Raw genomic sequence first — 20,695 nt, forward strand, 5'->3', positions numbered from 1 at the left:
ATTTACTAGCAATTACAGAGTTAAATTGTTTCTAAACCTTTTTTTCCCCTGTGTACAGCATATCCATTGTGGTTTATTCCCAAATGATTGACTCTTGTGAACAGGTTCTTTTTAGTTAATCAAAAACATACAGTACAATTAATACGGTTAGATTCCCGAACAAATCATTCTAATGATTTGGTTATTTTAGAGAATCAAACACATAATGTAACAACTGTAAGACTCATTTGACAATGTGTATAAATACAAACATTATGCATTTTTCCAGTGACATTTTATAAATATAATCAATATTTGTAATATACAGTACTGTGCAAAAGTCTTAGGCCACTAGTATTTTCAACAAAAAAAATGTATTTCTATCTTTTGCTGTATAGTGTGTCAGTAGTAAATATCAGTTTGACATTTTTAAACATTATTTTTGCCATTAAATGTAATAATCCAGTGAGATTTTTGTTTGCACAAGGATTCTGACAACAGCCAGAGCTTAAAGCCATTTATTGTTGGTGAAAATACAAGTGGCCTAAGACTTTTACACAGTACTGTATAACATTAAAATACTTGTGCATTATAATATTAATTTCAAGATTAATGCAGATTATTATGCATGTATGCCATTTCTTAACAATCTTTTAATCAATCATTTTTTAATCATTAAAAAAATTTATAAATGCACATTGTCTGAGAATTGCTTTCCATTTAAAGTTCTTTCAATGTACAATCATTTATATTTATTTAAAATATATTTTTCCCTAAAAGTACCAAAACAATCATTTAGGAACCCAAATTTGATGAACATTTAATTCTTTATGACTCGCAATTTTTGTCTTTGTGTCATGTCTTTTATGTAATTTCTGCAAGGGCTTCGACAGCAAATGTAATTTTTGTTTTTATTTTTAACATCATTCAATGCAGTTGAATAATTCAGGCAGGTTGTGTGTGATCGCTGACACAGTGACATTCATGACATCACAGCTGACGGCACATTCATCCTGGTCTCGATGGCACCACATTGCTCCTGCCTTCCACATGAACAAGTACTTGAGCCCTGATACCAGCATCATCCATATCCCATCGGAGAATGGTGGAATTCTCACCTTGTATTTAAGTCGCAAGCTCAGCCCCATTTGGCGTCAACAAACATACTGCCTTGCACGTCCCCATGACACATTGTGATTCACTGACTCGAACTCTCTCTCCCCCCGACCAACTTTAGAGCACAGAGAGTGTGGTGGACTGTGAAAAGTGGGAGAAGACAGCACCCTGGTGAGTCGTCTGTTATCGTCTCTTTGTCCTGGAATAGTCATACACGATGCGTCACTCCCTGACACTGCACACCCCTCACTGAATTCCCTCACAATGCAATCTATGGCCAATGTTCTCACTGAGACTGCTGGCTGTTCGTGGCTCCGTGTTTGGCCCATGATGAGCCAACGGCGGTATGATCCAGGACAATTGACACGTGTGGCAAGCAGCTCTTTTCAGTCCAGAAATGTACCCAGTTGGTTGCTGGTGAATTATTTACGTTAGCCAAGCAGAACATGGTGACCTAAAAGCTGGTGTAAAAGACGGTAATTAAAAGACTTAGAAGTGTCTTGCATGAGGGACAGTGAAGTTGGAAGATAAAAACGTGAGAGACAGACACCGGTGAGATGTTTTCCTATTTTATTTTAGCTTCAGACAGAACCTCACTGCGCAGTTTAATATTTCATATCATCTTTTTTTTTTCCCTACTGCAGCCTCTTCTGTGTCATTTCTCCAACTTGTTTTTCTACATTGTAAGCTCATACTCAGATGTGGCAGGAGAGCAGTGGATTCAGGATGCTCCTCATGAAAAATGCTCAAACTGCCTCTTGCTATTGGAGGATCTTTAAGAGGAACACAATTTGAAGGTTGCGCGTTCTGGCACAGCAAGGTCAGTAAACTTACCTACTGTAAAGCATAAAAACTGGTATGAAACTGATAAACCAGATGACAGCTTTCAGTCTAAACTTCATATCTGAGTGTTGATGTGCCCCCTCCCTCCCTTTGTTTCTTTATAAATGGTGCAATCAATCCTCGCTGCTTGGTTTTCACACCAGGAGGCTCGAAGTGGTCAAATTGTCATCAGTTTTGAGGGGGGAAAAAACAATTTATGAAAAGGCGAGTGCTGTTTAATACGTAAAAGACCTCTTGCTTCATATGGTAATGAATTTCAAATGTCTTCCTCACTTCAGGAGCAAGAGGCTGCGGTGAGGGCCTTACAGCTGTTTCGTGGAGATAATTGATTTTGGAATAGGCCGACGAGAGCGCGGGCAGGCAGGGTTGTCGGTGCTCTACAGCGGGGTCCGAGCCAATTTCCGCAGGCCTCGTCCCTTTAATTACAGCAGCACTGGAGCGCGGGACACGGCAGCACTCTTCCCTGGGCAAATTAAACCCACTCACCAGTCTTGCCTCTGCCCTCCCCCCTCTAGGCAGAGGCCTGATGAATTTTTCATGGCCCTGCCTCTCTCTTCGGGCCTACCGTTATGGCTGCCAGCAGTGCTGATGGTGCCGCTTCCTCTGACCTCCCAGAGTAGCAAGGAAAGCGTTGTCACAAGTACAGCAAAAGAAACAGAGAAATGACAGAGTCGCAAAGTAATCTGAATGCCTTGACCATCACAAATCAGTCCTTGAAAGAAAAAAGAACAATCCTGCATATTGAAATGGTTCAACATAAATCAGAAATACTAATAGTCCTACAATTACATTTTGATTCAGCTTCCTTCTACATATGAAAATGTTCAATTTTCTCTGTCAAAAGTTATGATTGCAGCTCTGTTCACTGAGACTAGACAAGCACTTGTGTTCTTTAACAATGTCCGTACAAGCATCTTGCAGGTCTTGGGCTGATATCTACTTCTTTCAAATATCTATTTTCAATTTTGATCATTTTAATGCAGTTTAAAAGTATTAATTTCTTCAATTAAAAAGAACTTAGTTGCTGACCCCAAAACTTTTAAACAATAGTGTACACTGTCAACATAATATAAAGTAAATATTACAATAACGTTACAATACAATGCAATTTATTATTTTTGGCTTTAGTGCAAAAGACAAAATTTGGAAGACCCCTGATCTAAACTGAAAAAGCCATTGGGTTCCCATCAGGGATGTTACGATTCACTCAACTCATGATTCAATTTGATTCTCGATTTTAACAAAATGAAATTGAAGAAATTATACAGTAAATGAAAAGATGTTGTTTTATTAGGCTATTGCGGCACGTTTCTTTGTGAGATTGAAATATACTAACAAAACATGTGGCATGAGTAGTTTGGAATCTAAATTGGACAGTATAATTTCGAAATCTGAAGTAAAAACAGAATGGTCTAACTAGTTTTGTGACTACATAAAACATCTCAACAAAACTGTAGTTGAGCAGAATGAGATGTAGATTCACTCCCTTAACAGCAGGTGGCGCTTATGAAAAGCAGTAATACAGTGTTTCCTTGGTTACTGTTGTAAACAAAGCAGAGCTGCACTCATGAACACTAATTGTTCAGAGGCAAGATGAAAAGAACATACCACGTAAACTTTTCTAAAGATAGTCAGTTCAGAGATGCATTCATATAAACTCCTACTCCAATTGTATCGCAATTTGTTTGACATTTCAACCCATTTGACTCATCACATAGGCCTATTTGAATTGATTTTCAACCGGCTCATAGTTAATTGTTACATCCCCAGTTCCCATTATAACACTTGGTCATTGTGATCTCCACATTATTTATATAATGAATAATTTCTTTCATGACAATAAGTCAGCACTTGTGTGACTCTCATTATAGCTTGACTTTTGGTGACTTCAGCGCTGCATTTCAACAAAGGACAGAGTATATATGAAAGCCTGCCGACCATGTTAAAAGAGGAAGATCAGAGAAAAAACATTCAGAGAGGCCTCAGTATACATAAGTAAAACACCATAATGATTATGTTAGCATTCCATATTCCATATTGATCTACACAGCATGCCTGGATCTGAAAATGAGGGCCTGAAGCCACAATCTCCACCCCAGGCTGTGTATATCACAGACCCCTTTTGTCCTGACTCTGCAGGCTTTAGTCTCGCTTCTGCTAGTCCTCAGAGACCCCACAGTGAGGTATCAGAAGGATTACCACGTACGCTCTTAATCGGACGAGACTTCATGAGGAGGTCCTCAATAGAGGCCGGTCTTTACATTTTGTGGTCCTGTCTTGCAATGTGACGCATCATGTTCACTAAAGACATAATTTTAAGTCTGCTTCTTTGGTAGAATGGGGACGGGCCCTGACCTATCATTATTTCATGAGACCCGGGACAAGGCTGAACAACAGGGCTTGGGGTATTGGGGTGCGGTAGTCGTTAGCGCTCCAAAATCAGCTTGTCTGAAGAGTGCATTTCCATGTAGATCCAAGCTGCGGTTTCCCTCAGCACTTCTACTGGCCTGCCCGACCTAAGCCCACCGTCCTCTCATCATCTTGAGGCTTCTCCAGGAATACACATTGAGCGTTTCAATACATATTTTAACAGAGTCTGGATGGTGAGTCTGAATCAAAGAGCTGGGTCTTGCATCTTTTCCTTGACAAACTAAATTGCGACTGAATTCGGACCTTTTGTGATTTATGAGACTGAAGGGGACGTTAATCAGCTTGCATAAGATTAATTACAAGCGATTATAGATTGAACGAGTGGTAAAGCACCACTTGTCTTAAATACTATAAAAAAACATGTTTGCCGTTTGATTACAAGAAGTAGGCTAGAAGCACAAATTGAAGTGGGAGGAATTGGTAAGAGGAAGGAGGGGGCTGAGCTTTCAAAGAATTCATGCAGAGGGACTGCCTGCCGAGGTGGAATTGAATGTTTTCACCGTTTAGCAACTGTTTAGCATTTAATTTCACATGTGATGCCTAATGAGCCCAGCCCTTGCTCTGATCTGTTAGCCGAATTGAGAATGAATTGCACTCGTTCTCTCTCTCTGCTCGTCGTGATGCTGTTCTAGTCTGCTTTACGAGGAAGCTCACAGACAGCAAATACACTGTCCAACTTTCTTTTTTAAACCTACACGCTGACCTCTTGTGGAATTGCGCTTGTCGTGAAAGCGGAGACTGGTGTGTTGTGTCAGTCTTGAGCTCTGAGTATTAGCATGCGTGCTGGTTTTCCACCTGTGGAGTGGTTTATGAGTTCATCTCGATATGCACTCAGCACGTGAGGCAAATTAAAGAAACTATAAAGAAGCATGGACATATTCACTTTACCTGTATTTAATAGAGAGACAGCTAGATGCAGTGAATGTCATTAGCTCTGCTTTGTGAAACAGCTGGAAGCTATTTCAAATATTGTGCATTACTGAAGTCATCATGTAAACATCTCATCTTTAATCATGATGTGAATGGATTTAGTGCTTTGTGCAATATGACATCTGCTGCTAATATAAATTGGCATTAAATATTGTCCAGCTGCTGTACCACCTCTGTAGGATGTGTTTCCCAATTAGTGGCTGTTTTTCTTTATTGATATGGTAATTTATTTTCATTTTTTGTTACATCATTCATGAGCTCTGAGGTCATTCTTCACATTTAATTAGTCTCCATGTTGGCATTCCACTGCATACATCAATTATCCACCAGTTTTGTCTCGAATGCCTTGTCCAGTTATTCAGTCTCCCTCTGTGTCAATGTGTCTCTCTATTTTTCTCTATCCTTTTCTTTTTGAAAAATGCTGAGTTCCATCTTCATTATAAAAATCCAATATGTACCCAATCCAATGGGTACACACTCATCAAGACTTCATTGCTCTCTCAGAAATCACGGGAAAGAATTAACTATTTCAGAACAGATTGCCATTGGCAAACTATACTATTGAGAAAAAAACATAGTACACATGGGATAGAATATTTCATAAAAAAATTTAAATGTGATTATTTACTTATCATCATAACCTTCTTTCTATCATGTAACTATTCTGGCCATACATTTCAAATTATAATGAAAGTAAATGAGCACTTGGGGTTTAAAAATGGCACACACACACACACACACACAACCATAAAAGTATCATAAATGTGGTTCATTCTTGATTCAGTGATGTTATCTTCCAGCTCAGTTCAGTTCTCTTCCAATAGTGTCTGTGCAGTCAAGACAACAATGTTGCCAGAAATGGTGTCCCCAACTAAGCAAGCCAAAGGCGATGGTGGCAAGGAACCAAAACTCCAATGACAAAAATTAAAAAAAAAACCTTGTAAAAGCCAGGCTCAGTCTGGGGGACCAGATCTCCTCTGGCCAGACGAAACCACCATGGTGTGGTTTAAATCCAGGCTGCAACGCATATCAGATTGAGCAGAGGACTCATTTCATTCTCATATCACAAAATGGTCCGAACTGATCCGATTTGCAATGAAAACTCACAAATTATCAGACAGTAATTCATTTAAATTTTGGTTTAAAATAATAATAATAATAAAAACTAAAATATGCTCATCACAAGGCTGGTGATTTCCCTTTATGACATGTTTCTGGTGCTTTACATCCTTTTGAAGCTTGATAGCTCTGGTCCTTTTTCAAACATTCACCTTTTTTTTGTTCCATGTAAAAATAAAAGAAAGTCATACAGGTTTAAAAAGACATGAAAATGGGTAAAAGACACACACACACATTTGTTTTTGTGAAAAGTGGGGACATCCCATAGGCGTAATGGTTTTTATACTGTACAAACTGTATATTCTATGGCCCTACACCAACCCTACACCTATAACCCTAACCCTCACAAAAAAACTCATTCTGATGTAGTTTTTACTCTCTTTTGATATTTGCTAAACATGGTTTCATCAGATATCTACACAGCTTGCATGTGAAATTACCTAGATGACCTTCTACGTTGTGTGTGTGATTCACTGCACTTAGGATGAACTTTAAGGAAATTAAAGAATTCGGAAATGAGAGAAAGAGTGTAATTTGTAGAGAGACTGTGTGCTGCAGTGCAGGGACAGGCAGGCTCTTGGCTCTTACTCATGACTGAGCAATAAAGATGCCTGAAGCTTCAGTTTCAGGTGCAGGAAGAAAAAAAAACATATTGCATGACATTGCTTTTAGCCATTTAAGAAATGCACGCACAATGCTTCTTATTGGTGAAATCCATTGTCATATGGCCATTACCACTATTAAACAAATTATGCTCTGAACCTTGGCCACATGGATCAAGGTAAACTGCACAGTACCATTAAGCAGCTTGTCACAATGACAATACTGTTAAACTGGTTTATGGCCCACTGTTGCAGAAAATCTCACTTCAGACAGGATGAGCTTATGTTTCTAGTAGGTGGCCACAATTTACATTTGCAGTGGCCCGGCCAGGCTTTTTCAGGCTATAAAAGCATTTTTTACCAAAATAAGATTAGTCACTTCTGATGAGAGGTTTGGATTAATAGCTATGATTAATAGAATAGCTTTGACCAAGGAGGATTTATTCAATATCATTTTACCTCATTCTTGCTAAAACATTACATGCATGTGAGCCATATGCTACATGGATCAGTGTGCAATGACAATGGCAGATTAATCTCAGACTTACTGTAAAGGTGTTTTTTTTTTTTTTTTTTCTTCGCTCAGTTCCAGTCTAACAGTTTCTGAGAAATAAAAAGCATTGATGTCTTTCACAAAACTGTTGACTTTGTATAACAGTTTGCTTTTTGAGCCTTGTTTAACATGCTCATGTGCCTACAGTATTGTGCTTCAGACTAAAGGATTGGCTGGTAAAACAAACAGGGCAGATATAATTATATGCAATAAATATTTTAAAAATGAACTGATGAATATGGTTGGTGGCCGTAGACAGCTGTCCAACATGAATGATTAATTTAGTGCCCAGGTAATGTCTTCATATCCAGCTTAGCAAGTCACATTCAAACATTCAGATGGCTCAACATCTGTTCTGTAGAAGATTATTAACACACTGCGGACTTTAATTAAATATTCATGTGGTATCCAAAATATGCCATTCAAATAATTCCTGAAAATGTTGTTATTCCATTTAAAGCATATCTCATTCTCTTCAGCTTTAATACACAAATTGCATGTGCAAATTTTATGTATAATTTTAATTAAAAAAAATGTAATTATTAGTATATTATTTTTACAATGTAAATTATCTTACTCGTGCAAATCTTGCTAAATTATACAATTTGTGCGGCTTTCAAGAACCGCTAGTTGTCAGAGAACTGTATTAAGAATATTCAGCTCCTTTGATTGCATCTTTGGCTCACAAAACTGCCTCTACTGAAGTAAGACATCAAGAAATTAAAAGCAATCTTTACCTAAAGAGGCTGATTTTCATCTAAATGTGGATCAATTGTAATTGATATTATTAATAGTGTTTGAATGCAAATATTTTTTTCTTTGTTTAATCCTGTTTGTATGTTTAACTATAATGTTGGTCATCACAGGAATTTGGTGTCTGCAGATGATTCTAGACCGTCTGATTGACTCCTCCCGCTCCCGGTCAGAGCTGAAGCTTGTGAAGGTGAAGGCGACTTGTTGAATGAGGATACTGTGGATACACTTTCCATAAACAGCACTAATTTTTAACAAGTCCATCTGGAAGATTTACGTTTCGTGTTTATTCTGTAATTCTGTACCCGATTTTTATCCATGCCACACTGATAAGCTGCCTTAAACTTTACCGTGGATTATTAAGAGTTCTCCAGAGACGAAAATCCAAAAGTAATCTCAGATTAATTTTCTATCTTGTTATCTGTAACTTTAATCAACGGTTTTGACTGTCGATCTAATGCGTGACAGAAAGTGACTGTGTCATTTCAAGGTCATTTCAAAGATCAGCTGAGCAGCCTTAAATATATTGTGTGTATGTGTGAGTTAGTCAGCTTACAACTAATATATAGTTGTATAACAACCAATCAAATTCAAGTTTCAATAGGTCTATTTAATACTATATATATATATATCTTAAGAACTCGTTGAAGCAGTAATAAATAAATGATGCATTAAAAGGTTAGTATTTTGTTTTATGTTGTAGCATTGCAGAACTGTAGTGATCATAATATCCTAAATTTAGACCTTTTGGTTTCTTGTAAATTTACAAAACGTGCTCCTTAAAGCGCTTTGGTTGATTTTTGTGCTCAGTTCGTGTTTAAATAGACGTTCATATTTGCAGTTAACACGATATTCAACCAATTAACTAATCCGGATGAACAAAGACGTCTCGTTACTTGTCTACAGGGCGCGAGATTAGTGCTTTTGTTTGCAGTTATTAGTATGCCAACACCTGTAGCCTAGAAAAGATCATGTTTAAATCTTGCCTTGAAGCAATGCAGTTTTTGAAATCGTTCCAAAAGCATTTTATTATAGCAACGATTATTATTATTTTTTTCTAATACCCAATTAACCACTGATGATAAATCTGCAGACATGACCACCTTTTAACTGTACGCATTAATCTTTAATGTAAGACAGTAGTGGTGTGCCCACTGGAGAGAAGGCCATTAAGCTCTAAGCCCCAGGATAAACAGACAATTAGGCCAAGTGAATTAACTTGTTTGTGGCATTAATTACACGTTTTGTGCAAACAAAAAGCCTTGTGAAAGAATGTTATTTGTCTACGACCTAACAAGCTGATCTTGTTTCCTACTGACATTTTACCTTGCATTTTAATTTGATGAAGAGGCGCATTAACTAATAATAATTATGCGGAATACGCATAATGTTGTAAGCTGATAAAAACGTGTATTTAAATGTTTTAAATGTATTTAAAAGTGTCATGAAAATTTCAGATTGAACAAAAGCTTAGAGGCTTATTTCAAATGAATCAAATTCAAAAATAAAACATGATTTAATTTTACAAATAAGTTCCAATGTGTTTGATTGATCGTTTCCTATTAATTCAAAAGTTATTTTGTCTTTTAGATGTAAAAAGATTTATGTGAAAGCCTTTTCAGTCGGGGCGGGGGGGGGGGGTACATGTGCACTACAACTGTAAATAAATGTTAATATTTTTAATTAAAAAATCTCATGCTTTCTACTTTAAGTGTTAGTTAAATAACGGTGCGTTATTTATCTGTTTACTAGCTGGCAAACTTTCACACCCACGCAAGGACGCATATTCGCAGTAATAGCAATTTTCCACCTATTAAACCTCCTACGGTGGAGTGAACTGGCGCACCATTCGCCTGCTTGAAAACATCCCGCAGAGACTGCCCAGTTCTGATTGGAGCGACGATAAACCTCTGCGCGCGAAGCAAATGTGGAGACGGGCAGCGCGCACTGGCTAATGACGGGCAAGCTTGACAGTGATTGGCAGGGCTGCCATGACAACTACAGCACGACACCAGGAAGACCAATAGAAAAGGGAAACAAAATGTTTCACCGTGGCACTCGAAGTTGATTAAGGGTAGATTTGACGCGCTCCGTGGCACTGCAGCAATAGCAGCGCAAACACGACGTCAGGTTTGCCGTCTTTTCCCGTCTTTTTATCTGTGTCCGGCGACTCCATGGTTTTCAGGTCTCCTTTAGAGCTATATCCCTCGCATCTTTTCCTACCTAATTTCGCGGATCGCCCTCTGCTTCTAGCGGGCAGCGTCCCCAGAGCGAGATCCCCGGAGGACTTACCGATGTTTCAACTGCCCACCCTAAACTTCTCGGCGGAACAGGTGGCCAGCGTGTGTGAGACGCTGGAGGAAACCGGGGACATCGAGAGACTCGGACGTTTCCTTTGGTCCTTGCCCGTGGCACCCGGAGCCTGCGATGCCATCAACAAGCACGAGTCCATCCAGCGAGCCCGAGCGGTGGTCGCGTATCACACTGGAAGCTTCCGTGAATTGTACCACATCCTGGAAACCCACAAATTCACCAAAGACTCTCATGGAAAGCTGCAAGCTATGTGGCTCGAAGCGCACTACCAAGAGGCAGAGAAGCTGCGCGGTCGTCCCCTCGGACCCGTTGATAAATACAGGGTCCGCAAGAAGTTCCCTATGCCACGAACCATCTGGGATGGCGAACAGAAAACGCACTGTTTCAAAGAACGGACTCGCGGCTTGTTGAGGGAGTGGTACCTACAGGATCCTTACCCCAATCCGAGCAAGAAACGGGAACTGGCACAAGCCACTGGACTGACTCCCACTCAAGTGGGCAATTGGTTTAAAAATCGAAGGCAAAGAGACAGAGCGGCAGCTGCCAAAAACAGGTCCGTTTAATGGGTTGAATTCGGGAAGGAAATAAGACGAATACTTGCGTAGATATAAATGCAATTTATAAACGTCAATAGACAGCAAATGCTGTCACACAATCTTGGTTGAAAGAAATCGAAGAAAATTACTTTATTTATTTTAAAAACCAACAAAGGCATTTTGCTTTTGCAGTATAAATATTTCAAACAATTTCTTAAGTTGAAATTTAAAATTTAGCTGTAGAAAACGTGTTATTTTATTTGGTGTTTTAGAATGTAAAATAATGACTAAATGTGGAGATTTTAGAAATAGGAAAATATGAGAATAATCATGACAGCACAACAGCAAAAATCATATTGCAGTTTTGTAATGATAACTTGATTTTAAATTTCCCCCCCAGTAACAATTGCATTTTTCAACTCCTTTGTGAATAAAGATAACCCCTTATATATAATAAAATATACAAGTTTTGAAAAATATTTATTTGGCAGTGTATCTCCATATAGTTTTCTTTAATTGCAAAATAAAATTAACTGAAAACAAACATATAATTTTCATGTAATGTAAACTGATATAATCTAATCAAATATATGTCATTTAATATGACTAGAGCTTATTATTTATAATTATTAATAGAAATAAATGTTTATGAAAAATATAAGCTTACATATAAATATACATATAAACATCCTTAGGGCGACACGTGTAACTAAATTGATTTTTACTTTTATTAGTGTGATCTCACATTTCACAAGAGTAAAATCAGATTTGTTATAATTAGAGACGCTGTAACCCGTCGAATTTGAACAATACCGTATGTGGTGTATGTATGGCTGAGTATTATATTGCGTAAATAATCTTATGTTCTAAATACTTGTGTTTTTAGGCTTCAGCACAACGGGTTGGGTCAAAGCGGCCTGCGCTCCATGTCGGAGTCCGGGTGCACGCCGCACAGCTCGGCCGAGTCCCCGTGCGCGGCCGCCAGCCCCACTACCAGCGTCTCCAGTATGAATGAACGAGGCGACGGTGGGACCATTCTCTCAGTTACTGACAGTGACTCTGATTTTGATGTATGATGCACCGTCAGTCAAATATGGAACATTTTTACTCAGCGAAAAAGGAACTTGTGAGAAATGTGGGTAACATGGGGGCCGGCCATTTTGCCACCTTGTGTTCGACAAAAGGAGAAAAGCATGCTGTTTTTCCAGCGCTTCGACGGATTGACGCCCTTTCCTTTCATTTTCTAGGCCTACACGACCATATCGCATGTTCATTTGTGAATATTTTGCATTTTTAAAAAATATTTATGAAGTGGAGTCTGAGAAAGTAGAACTTGATGCTCAATTAAATGAGTGAACCGGAGAGACAATTTTGTTATTTTGTGTTTATCAGACAATCGTTGAAGTCAAAAGCACCTTTATTCTCCCTTCGTCTTTTACTCGACAACAGATGTTAATACTAATTTTATCGCGAGATTTATATTGAATTGTCCATGTCTGATTCTGAAGTTTACCTTAGGTCTAGCTTGTCCAGATATGCTTGTATGATATCGCAATTTCGCCTCTCTCTCTCCTGCTAATTTCTTTATGTTGTGTTCATAAAGCGTGAGTAACTGTCTGTTAAGTGCTTGGAGATTTTAAGTGTATTAATTCTACTCGTTTTTATACTGTAAATGGGTTAATGGCGCTGAAAAAACAGTGTTATGGGTCACTTTTTATGCAAATAAATATAATTTAATATAATGACTATCAGAGTATTGTTTATTAAATGAGTTGACATTGTGCCACTTTGGGGGAAAAAAAGGGGGAAAAAAGAACAAATATATATTCGCCATTCTGTAGGCAAATATGTATATGTTAGTATGAATATATATGTTAGTTTTTATTTTTATTTTAAGAGTGTCTTAATCACTTATGTTATTATAGTGTTAAACAGCAGTCGTTGTTACTGCTTTCGTTCTTTTATTTCTTTAGTTGTAAAAGTTCGTTCCATTTTACCTATTATTATTATTATTATTATTATTATTATTATTATTATTATTATTATTATTATTATTATTATTGCCAATGCACATGTATGTATTTCTTTTCCGTATTGATAATTGATGGAAATGTTTTATGCTTTAGACAGAGAACAATAGAAATATTCGTAAAACAGTAGGAAGCTATACATCTTTATTTATGTATTGTTTATATTATTATTGTTGTTATTTTTATTAGGCCTGTTGCAATTTACACCGGCTGATTTTTTTAGGCAAGAAAAAAATACTGACAAATAAATGAATTAATACATTACAAAACTTAGAATATTATTATTCTTATTATTATTCAAAATAAAGGGGAAAAAAGAAAACTGGTCCCCAAAGTCCGACGTCTTAAAAAGAGAAAAACAATTATGATCATGAATTGTAAAACCTTTTAGATGACCATGTACACATCTTATTATTTGTATATTTACAGTAGAAATAAACGCAGATAAACAACATTAATGTAAAAAAAAAGAATGAAGGGGCATGTTGACAAACTAAAGTTGATACGAAATAAAATAATAGGCCTACAGGTTTATTTTATTTTATTATTTTTAGTTCTCACTAGTGGCTTATGTTAAACAGAAAATCAAAAACATACTCGCCGATTCGTGCTGCAAATACACTAGGAACCACCACTTTACTTATAGGCTGCATATTATTCCAGAGAACTCAAATGCAATCACCTCAGTTTACAAATGTCGTTTATCTGTCTAATAATGGCATCAATCAGTTTCAGTCTTCTCTCTTACTACTACCATAAGGCTAAATAACAAGAAGACGGTTTGTTTGTAGAGTCCTAATAGAATGTCATATAAGAGAAAGAGTGTGTTGTTTACTGTGAGAGGATTTCTGTTCCCTCTTCTCTCCTTTGATTTGATCGCTTAACTGAGCAAAACTTTTTATTCGTGTCTATTCACGCGGCAGTTCCCCTTGACCTGCATTCATTGTGCTGCATTGAACATCGCTATAAAATAATCGACGCGCCTCTTCAGCACACACACGTTCGATTTCAATGCTACATTTAAGTTTAAACTTAACACGTTTATAGTAAATGTAGTAAAAAATAAAAAATAAAAAAAGGAAAGAAATATGATTGTTGCTGAGTTAGCCAATAGCCTACGTCTAATTAACGTTTTCTGCTTACTTCGATGAGTAGCCAGTGTTAAATTAATCAAATAACAAGTCAACCAACGTGGAAAAAAATTGCCAAATCTATTACAAATAATAGTAATATATATATATATATATATATATATATATATATATATATATATATATATATATATATATATATATATATATATTTATTTATTTTCTTCTTTTTTTGGCGGATGACCGAGGAAACTTTTAAACCTGAGGTTGGAAAAAAAAAAATATGACTATAAAAACATATTTTATATTTCCCGCACTCACATGAAAACGAACGGCTGTAACAAGCCGTTTGAGCTTAAATTTCCAACTGCATTTGGGATCACGTTCTCTGCGCTCTTTAATGCTTTAGGTTTATATCATTCTAGGCCTATTCCTAATTGGTAGATTACAGTTCACCCCAAACATGCTTATATAGATGCACACATTTTAATCAACAGCTACGACGCTTACACGGCCGTCAAAACTCTCACATTCAACTATTTGCTTTAAGTGTGAGTTTGACAGTGATTGTACGAACACTGACACTGTACGAAGTTCATATATCGACAAACGTATAATTTTCTTACAGTAGGAAGCCTTAACGTCTTATTCATGTGCTTATGTCGCCATCATGCGGTGACTATTAGATAATACAATCTGAGCTGTGAAATTTTTATGCCTGGTTGTATGATAATGATTGTTACATATAAGGTTTATAATATATATTTGAGCCTTGACCACAAAACCAGTCTTAAATGTTAATTGTAAACAATATTTGGCTGAGATACATATATTTTAAAATATGGAATCTGAGGGTGCAAAAAAATCTAAATATTAAGAAAATCGCCTGTAGAACTGTCCAAATGAAGTTCTCAGCAATGCATATTATCAATCAAAAATGAAGTTTTCATATATTTACGGTAGGAAATTTGCAAAAATAGCCTATCTTCATCCAACATGATATTTACTTAATATCCTAATGATTTTTGGCATAAAAGAAAATTGTTTTTAAATTGCTACAAATACACCCTTGCAACATAAGACTTTTGTTCTTAAGGTTTTGTGGTCCAGGGTCACCTCTAATGTGTAACAGTCTTTTATAAATCATGTAAATAAAAAAAAGTCAAACAGCCTTGAAACAAAAAAGAAATGCAAGATGTGGGCCTTGTAAGAAAATTATCTCATGTTTTATTCTCATTTGGTTTTAAAATGTTTGATTAGAGAAACTTTCTATCTCTGCCTCCATAGCGTTAAGACCTAATTTATAGATGACAATGTCTTTTCCAGAGAATTCTTGCTTTCACAAGAAAACATATGTGAATGATATGTGTAAATAAATACATTTTAATCTAAATCCTTTTCAGATTCAGATCTCCACCAGTAACATGTCAGCCACATGTTAATGCCATAAGTGCTTAGAACTGCACTAATCCACATCTCCATCCAATGAATGCACATTCTTTCACCACTTTCATTATTTAGATTTTTCTGAAACCATGCCTTACCAAAGTCATACTCGTTTATTTTAGTAAAATCATGGAGTGTGCAGACTTTTTCATGTATTTTAACTTTTGGAAATATTTTTGTATGCGAAGAATTTACGTGATGACTTGAGGGAATCGTATTCATTCGTATAATAATACAGGACAACATTTAAAGGATCTCAGTAGTGATTTGCAGCTTTATAGGGTAAACCTAGTAGTTTTAGAACACTGCTTATAATTACACACCGTCACCAATAGGGGGCAGTATATGTTCATAAATTCGGTTTTAAAAAAGAAAAAAAAAATACAAATTAAAAACGAAAGTTGTAAAATGTCATCTATAAAAAAATTAATTCTGTCATTGTTTCTATTAGTTTCATAGCATACTTGAGCTAAAATTGCAACTTGCAATGTTTTTCTACCAGGCTGAATGTAATTTACAGATGAAAAATTTACGAAGCCCTAATGAAGAATGACAAATTATTGTAACAATTTGGAATATATATTTGTATCAATATATTGTTATAATAAAGATGAAAAGTGCAATGTTTTTGGCATACTGCACTTTACCAGATAAAAGAAACTAAATAAAGATAGTAGCCTAAATAAATAATAATTAATTTATTAACTTATAATACATTTACAGATATTAAACTGAACATGGACATTTATGCCTTATAATATAAAGAAGAAAGAAAATAAAACGTTTATATATCCAAACATGACAAAGTGTTATAAAAGAAAATACAGATAATCAAGATCTGGTAGGTCTGGTACATATAATTTTTTTTTACATGCTGCCATAATGTTTCTAATATACTCATAACAACGTTTAATAATGATTTAGCAGAAGAGATTCTGTCCGATCCGCTTTCGATGTAGCTATTAAAATTGACTGATACAGTGTCCTGTAAATTACACCATAACATATTGTTCAAGGAGACCACACATTTTGACTTGATTAAATATATACTTTATTTTTTTCATTTTATAGCTAGACATATCAAAAACTATCCCTTGATTACATTGTATTGTTACAGTATTTTTATGGAACCAGTTTTCATGTAGGCCCGTCATCTGGCAGGTTTTGGATTTTTTTGTCTAATGTCCTACAAGCTTGACTATGCTAATAAAATGTTTGTAGGCTTATATGATAACGACGCTAATAACTGGGGGGGAAGTCAAAGATGATGTGTTTTATTTCTTATGATCCAAGTTCCACCAGGCTGGCCGTCATTGTGTTGAGAAGGCCGTCGTGCATGGAGAAGTGGTGGTGGCTCTGAGTGTCTGAACCACTGACGGGGATGATGGAGGCGCTGGGCCCGGGCGGAGGGGCGAAGCTGTGCAGGGGTGGCAGACCTGAGCTGGAGGGCATGAGGATGGCTGGGCTCATGGAGGTGTGATCCGGGGTCATTGCAGGAGATTTGTCGTCCTCTGAACTTTCACAGAGAGACTGGTTTTCATTCACGTGAGAGGTCAGTGGGTTGTGGCCGTTTGGATTTGCACCATCGTTTTCCCTGTTGGAGCAGATCATTCACATTCATTAGAGGGCCAGCAAAAACAACAACCACCGCTTAGTGATGGACATATACAAACACCTGAACTGCGCATGACTAAATGTGGCAGATAAAAACCAATACTTTTATTTCTCTTCATTAGGAGTACATTATAGGCCTTAAAGCAAATAAGTTTAAAGCAAAAGCTATGTTTATATGAATCATTTTTATGTTCATGAACTTTACATTTACAGCAATTATATACATTAATCATATCTTAGATAAAACCCTTCTTCAGCTCCGATCATTTTAAGTGATCTGAGACTATAATATATATATATTTTTTCAAAATATTTACACAAATACTCAAGATTTTTATAATACTGTGAATAATATTAATACTTTTGTGTTTAGTTTAACTTGTATTTATTTATTTTTGGTTATTTTTGTGTGGTCAAAGAATGACTTTAGTGTCACTCATTAATTAAATAAAAATAAAAAAAAACTCCTGCATCAATTGCCGTGATACTGATGTTGTCAAATTAAACACATTTATAAAATGTATTATTTGCAGAAATGCTTTTTTTTAAAGCCCAGTTGTTTTAAAATCTTTGACATTCAGATTGTTCTACAATAATTATTTTATTTATTTTATGTATTTATTTTACCCACAAGTAGTATACACCAGTGAATGAAACTATTTTTATTTATTTATGTATTTTTTCCTTAATTAATTTTGTATTTTATTATCATTAATATTTTAGATGGCTTCGGTCATTTTGGTGAGCATTCCTCTACGGAAAGATAGCTTGTTTAAAGTCTTGAGAGTAGGCTAATGGTGTTCTTCCTACCTTTCCTTCACTTCTGCTGCACGGTCCCTCTGCCTCCTGTTCTTGAACCAGTTGCTGACCTGCGTTGTGGTGAGGCCCGTGGCCTCGGCCAGTTCTCTTTTCTCTCTCGGGGAAGGGTACGGGTTGTGAGTGTACCACTCTTTAAGCACACACCGGCTCTTCTCCTTAAAACAGTAGCTGGTTTCCTCTCCATCCCAGATGGAGCGAGGCAGCGGGAACTTTCTGCGCACGCGGTATTTTCCCACAGCGCCCAGAGGACGACCGCGCAATTTCTCCGCTTCGATATAGTGAGCTTTCAACCAGAGCTGCTGCAGTTTGGGGTGGTTGTGCGGAGAAAACTGGTGGCTCTCTAATACTTTGTAGAGCTCCCTGAAGTTGCCCCGGTGAAAAGCTACCACGGCTTTCGCTTTCAATACGCTCTCGTTTTTGTGGAGGTGCTCACAAGCAGGTAAGGACCACAAAAAGCGTCCGAGACGTTCGATACTCCCACCTTGCTGAAGGACCTCGCAGACGCAGGCAACCTGTTCTTGGGTAAATCCAAAAGTTGGTGGCATAGACATGGTTGAGGGCAATGGGACACCTACCTGGTGTCTTGTTGGGTTTTACGTTGGTTTTTAAGGCTATATCCACTTTGGATACTCAAGCATCGAAGCTCCCCCAACTGAAGATTTTCAGTTATCGATGTACATTTTCAATGAAAAAAAAAGTTTAAAATCAGTTCAAAGCAAAAAACAAAAACAAAAGCAAAACTAACAGTTTGAGTCAATGTCTTGCATTGCTCATTCCCTTGGTTGTAATGTCATAACGCGCTAATCATTTCAATCTTACGCGCTCTCGCCGTGCGCAATAGATTCTTTCCTCGACTGTCCTTAGCTCTCAGCCCGCCCTCTGGTTATCATATCTCTTACAGAGTGCCTTGTGCGTAAGGACGGCTAGCGCATCCTCATGGGGTGTCATACGGGCAAGTGTGGAGAGAAGCTGTATAGCAGAAACTGACCCTGCCTCTTGGAGATAGAGTGGCATTTGGATGTCATGCACCTCGGGGGAAGGAGTGCGCGCAACACACTCCAAAAACAGACACTCCTGTATTATAATCTCAGGATAAAGGGGGAAACCAATAGCTACACAGTGAAATGTTTTTGTTATCATTAACAAAAAGTTTTGTGGGGCAAACTACTGCCTTAAATGTCCTTTTGAATACTGTAGTTTCATTAAACTTCACTAGTTTGCATGGAAATGCATAGGCGACACATGAATTGAACTGCTTTTACCTCATTTTCTAATATACAAAATCATCTAAATATGTGTGCATATATATATATATATATATATATATATATATGTATATGTATATATATATATATATATATATATATATATATGTATATGTATATGTATATATATATATATGTATATATATATATATATATATATATATATATATATATATATATATATATATATATATATATATATATATATATATATATATATATATATAAAGTATATGTGAGAAACATAAAGTAAATGTGAAATTGTTATGTGTAGTACTTCAAATGAATCGTTTTATTAGTGATGGATGGCGGGCACCAGAGGTTTGCTGGATTGATGTTTGTGACGAGAAGTCTCTGGTGTCGTGTATCTGACGAGTTATTTTGGAATGTAACGTGACTCCAGGGTACTTTTTCATATGGACATCATAATTCTTTTGGTTCCAGAGAGAAATAGTAAATTCGTTTTTATCGTGTGCTAATGCGTATTATGCCTTTCATTCTATGAAAGCAAAACATTTTTAGACTGAATATGCTGCTCACTGGTGTTAATGTATTTTATTGCATTGCAAAATATAGTAATTATAAAACTGTTACTCTCTCTCTCTCTCTCTCTCTCTCTCTCTCTATATATGTATATATATATACAGGTTCTTTATTCGTTTTTGATATTACATTATAGATTCTTTAGATCAGTGTTAGAATAAAGGGTTTCTTGTAGAAATTCTGGTTCTTCATCTTAAAAAAAAACTTTATTCAAAGAGTAACCTTACATCTCTTATAATCCCATATATGCATTATGCAAATGCATATGCATCACATATGCTACTTCATATTCAACCATATTAGCTAAAATATGCAGTTAACATACTGATATATTTAAAAGGGAACTATTAATAAACATAATATTCGGAAAGAGTGGTCACATACTGTATTTCCCCCAAGAACCTTTAAATTTGCATGCCATTTTTCACGTTTGCATTGTGGGATATCGTTTTACGTATTTTACTTGTCTTTTTGCTAAAACGTCCACACCCATCTCAATAGCCTACCGACACACATCCTCATTCTCATACACGTGCACACAGATGTAAAGGGTTGAGTTTTCAGTAAAAGAACCTGATTGATTATACATGGTTGGGATCATTTTCCAGTGAAGGGTAGGAGATGTCTGAGCAGCCATTAGCCAATCTGAGACCTCCTGAGGGCAGCCAAAGCAGCAGAGATGGGCGATGGTGGACGTTCAGTGAGTGGCTTTA

General features: G+C 36.6%; 2 protein-coding genes and 1 long non-coding RNA gene across 3 annotated transcripts; 2 read left to right on the forward strand and 1 right to left on the reverse strand.

Moving 5' to 3' along the window:
- Window positions 1-1,398: 1,398 nt before the first annotated feature.
- Window positions 1,399-9,866, forward strand: LOC113056144 (uncharacterized). Its single transcript, XR_003277665.1, has 3 exons — window positions 1,399-1,647; window positions 1,740-1,915; window positions 8,439-9,866. It is a non-coding gene; the product is annotated as an uncharacterized LOC113056144 (long non-coding RNA).
- Window positions 9,867-10,230: 364 nt separating this feature from the next.
- Window positions 10,231-12,920, forward strand: LOC113056143 (homeobox protein SIX3). The gene is made up of 2 exons (XM_026222688.1): window positions 10,231-11,191; window positions 12,061-12,920. Exons 1-2 carry the CDS (start codon window positions 10,500-10,502, stop codon window positions 12,248-12,250), a joined length of 882 nt encoding a protein of 293 aa, XP_026078473.1. The 5' UTR covers window positions 10,231-10,499; the 3' UTR covers window positions 12,251-12,920.
- Window positions 12,921-16,775: 3,855 nt separating this feature from the next.
- LOC113056145 (homeobox protein SIX2) lies at window positions 16,776-19,168 on the reverse strand. Its single transcript, XM_026222689.1, has 2 exons — window positions 18,166-19,168; window positions 16,776-17,335 (listed from the first exon to the last, which is right to left on the reverse strand). Exons 1-2 carry the CDS (start codon window positions 18,723-18,725, stop codon window positions 17,023-17,025), a joined length of 873 nt encoding a protein of 290 aa, XP_026078474.1. The 5' UTR covers window positions 18,726-19,168; the 3' UTR covers window positions 16,776-17,022.
- Between the last annotated feature and the right edge of the window lie 1,527 nt (window positions 19,169-20,695).

The sequence above is a fragment of the Carassius auratus genome, chromosome 37 (genome assembly GCF_003368295.1).
Source record: "Carassius auratus strain Wakin chromosome 37, ASM336829v1, whole genome shotgun sequence".
Taxonomy (NCBI): domain Eukaryota; kingdom Metazoa; phylum Chordata; class Actinopteri; order Cypriniformes; family Cyprinidae; genus Carassius; species Carassius auratus.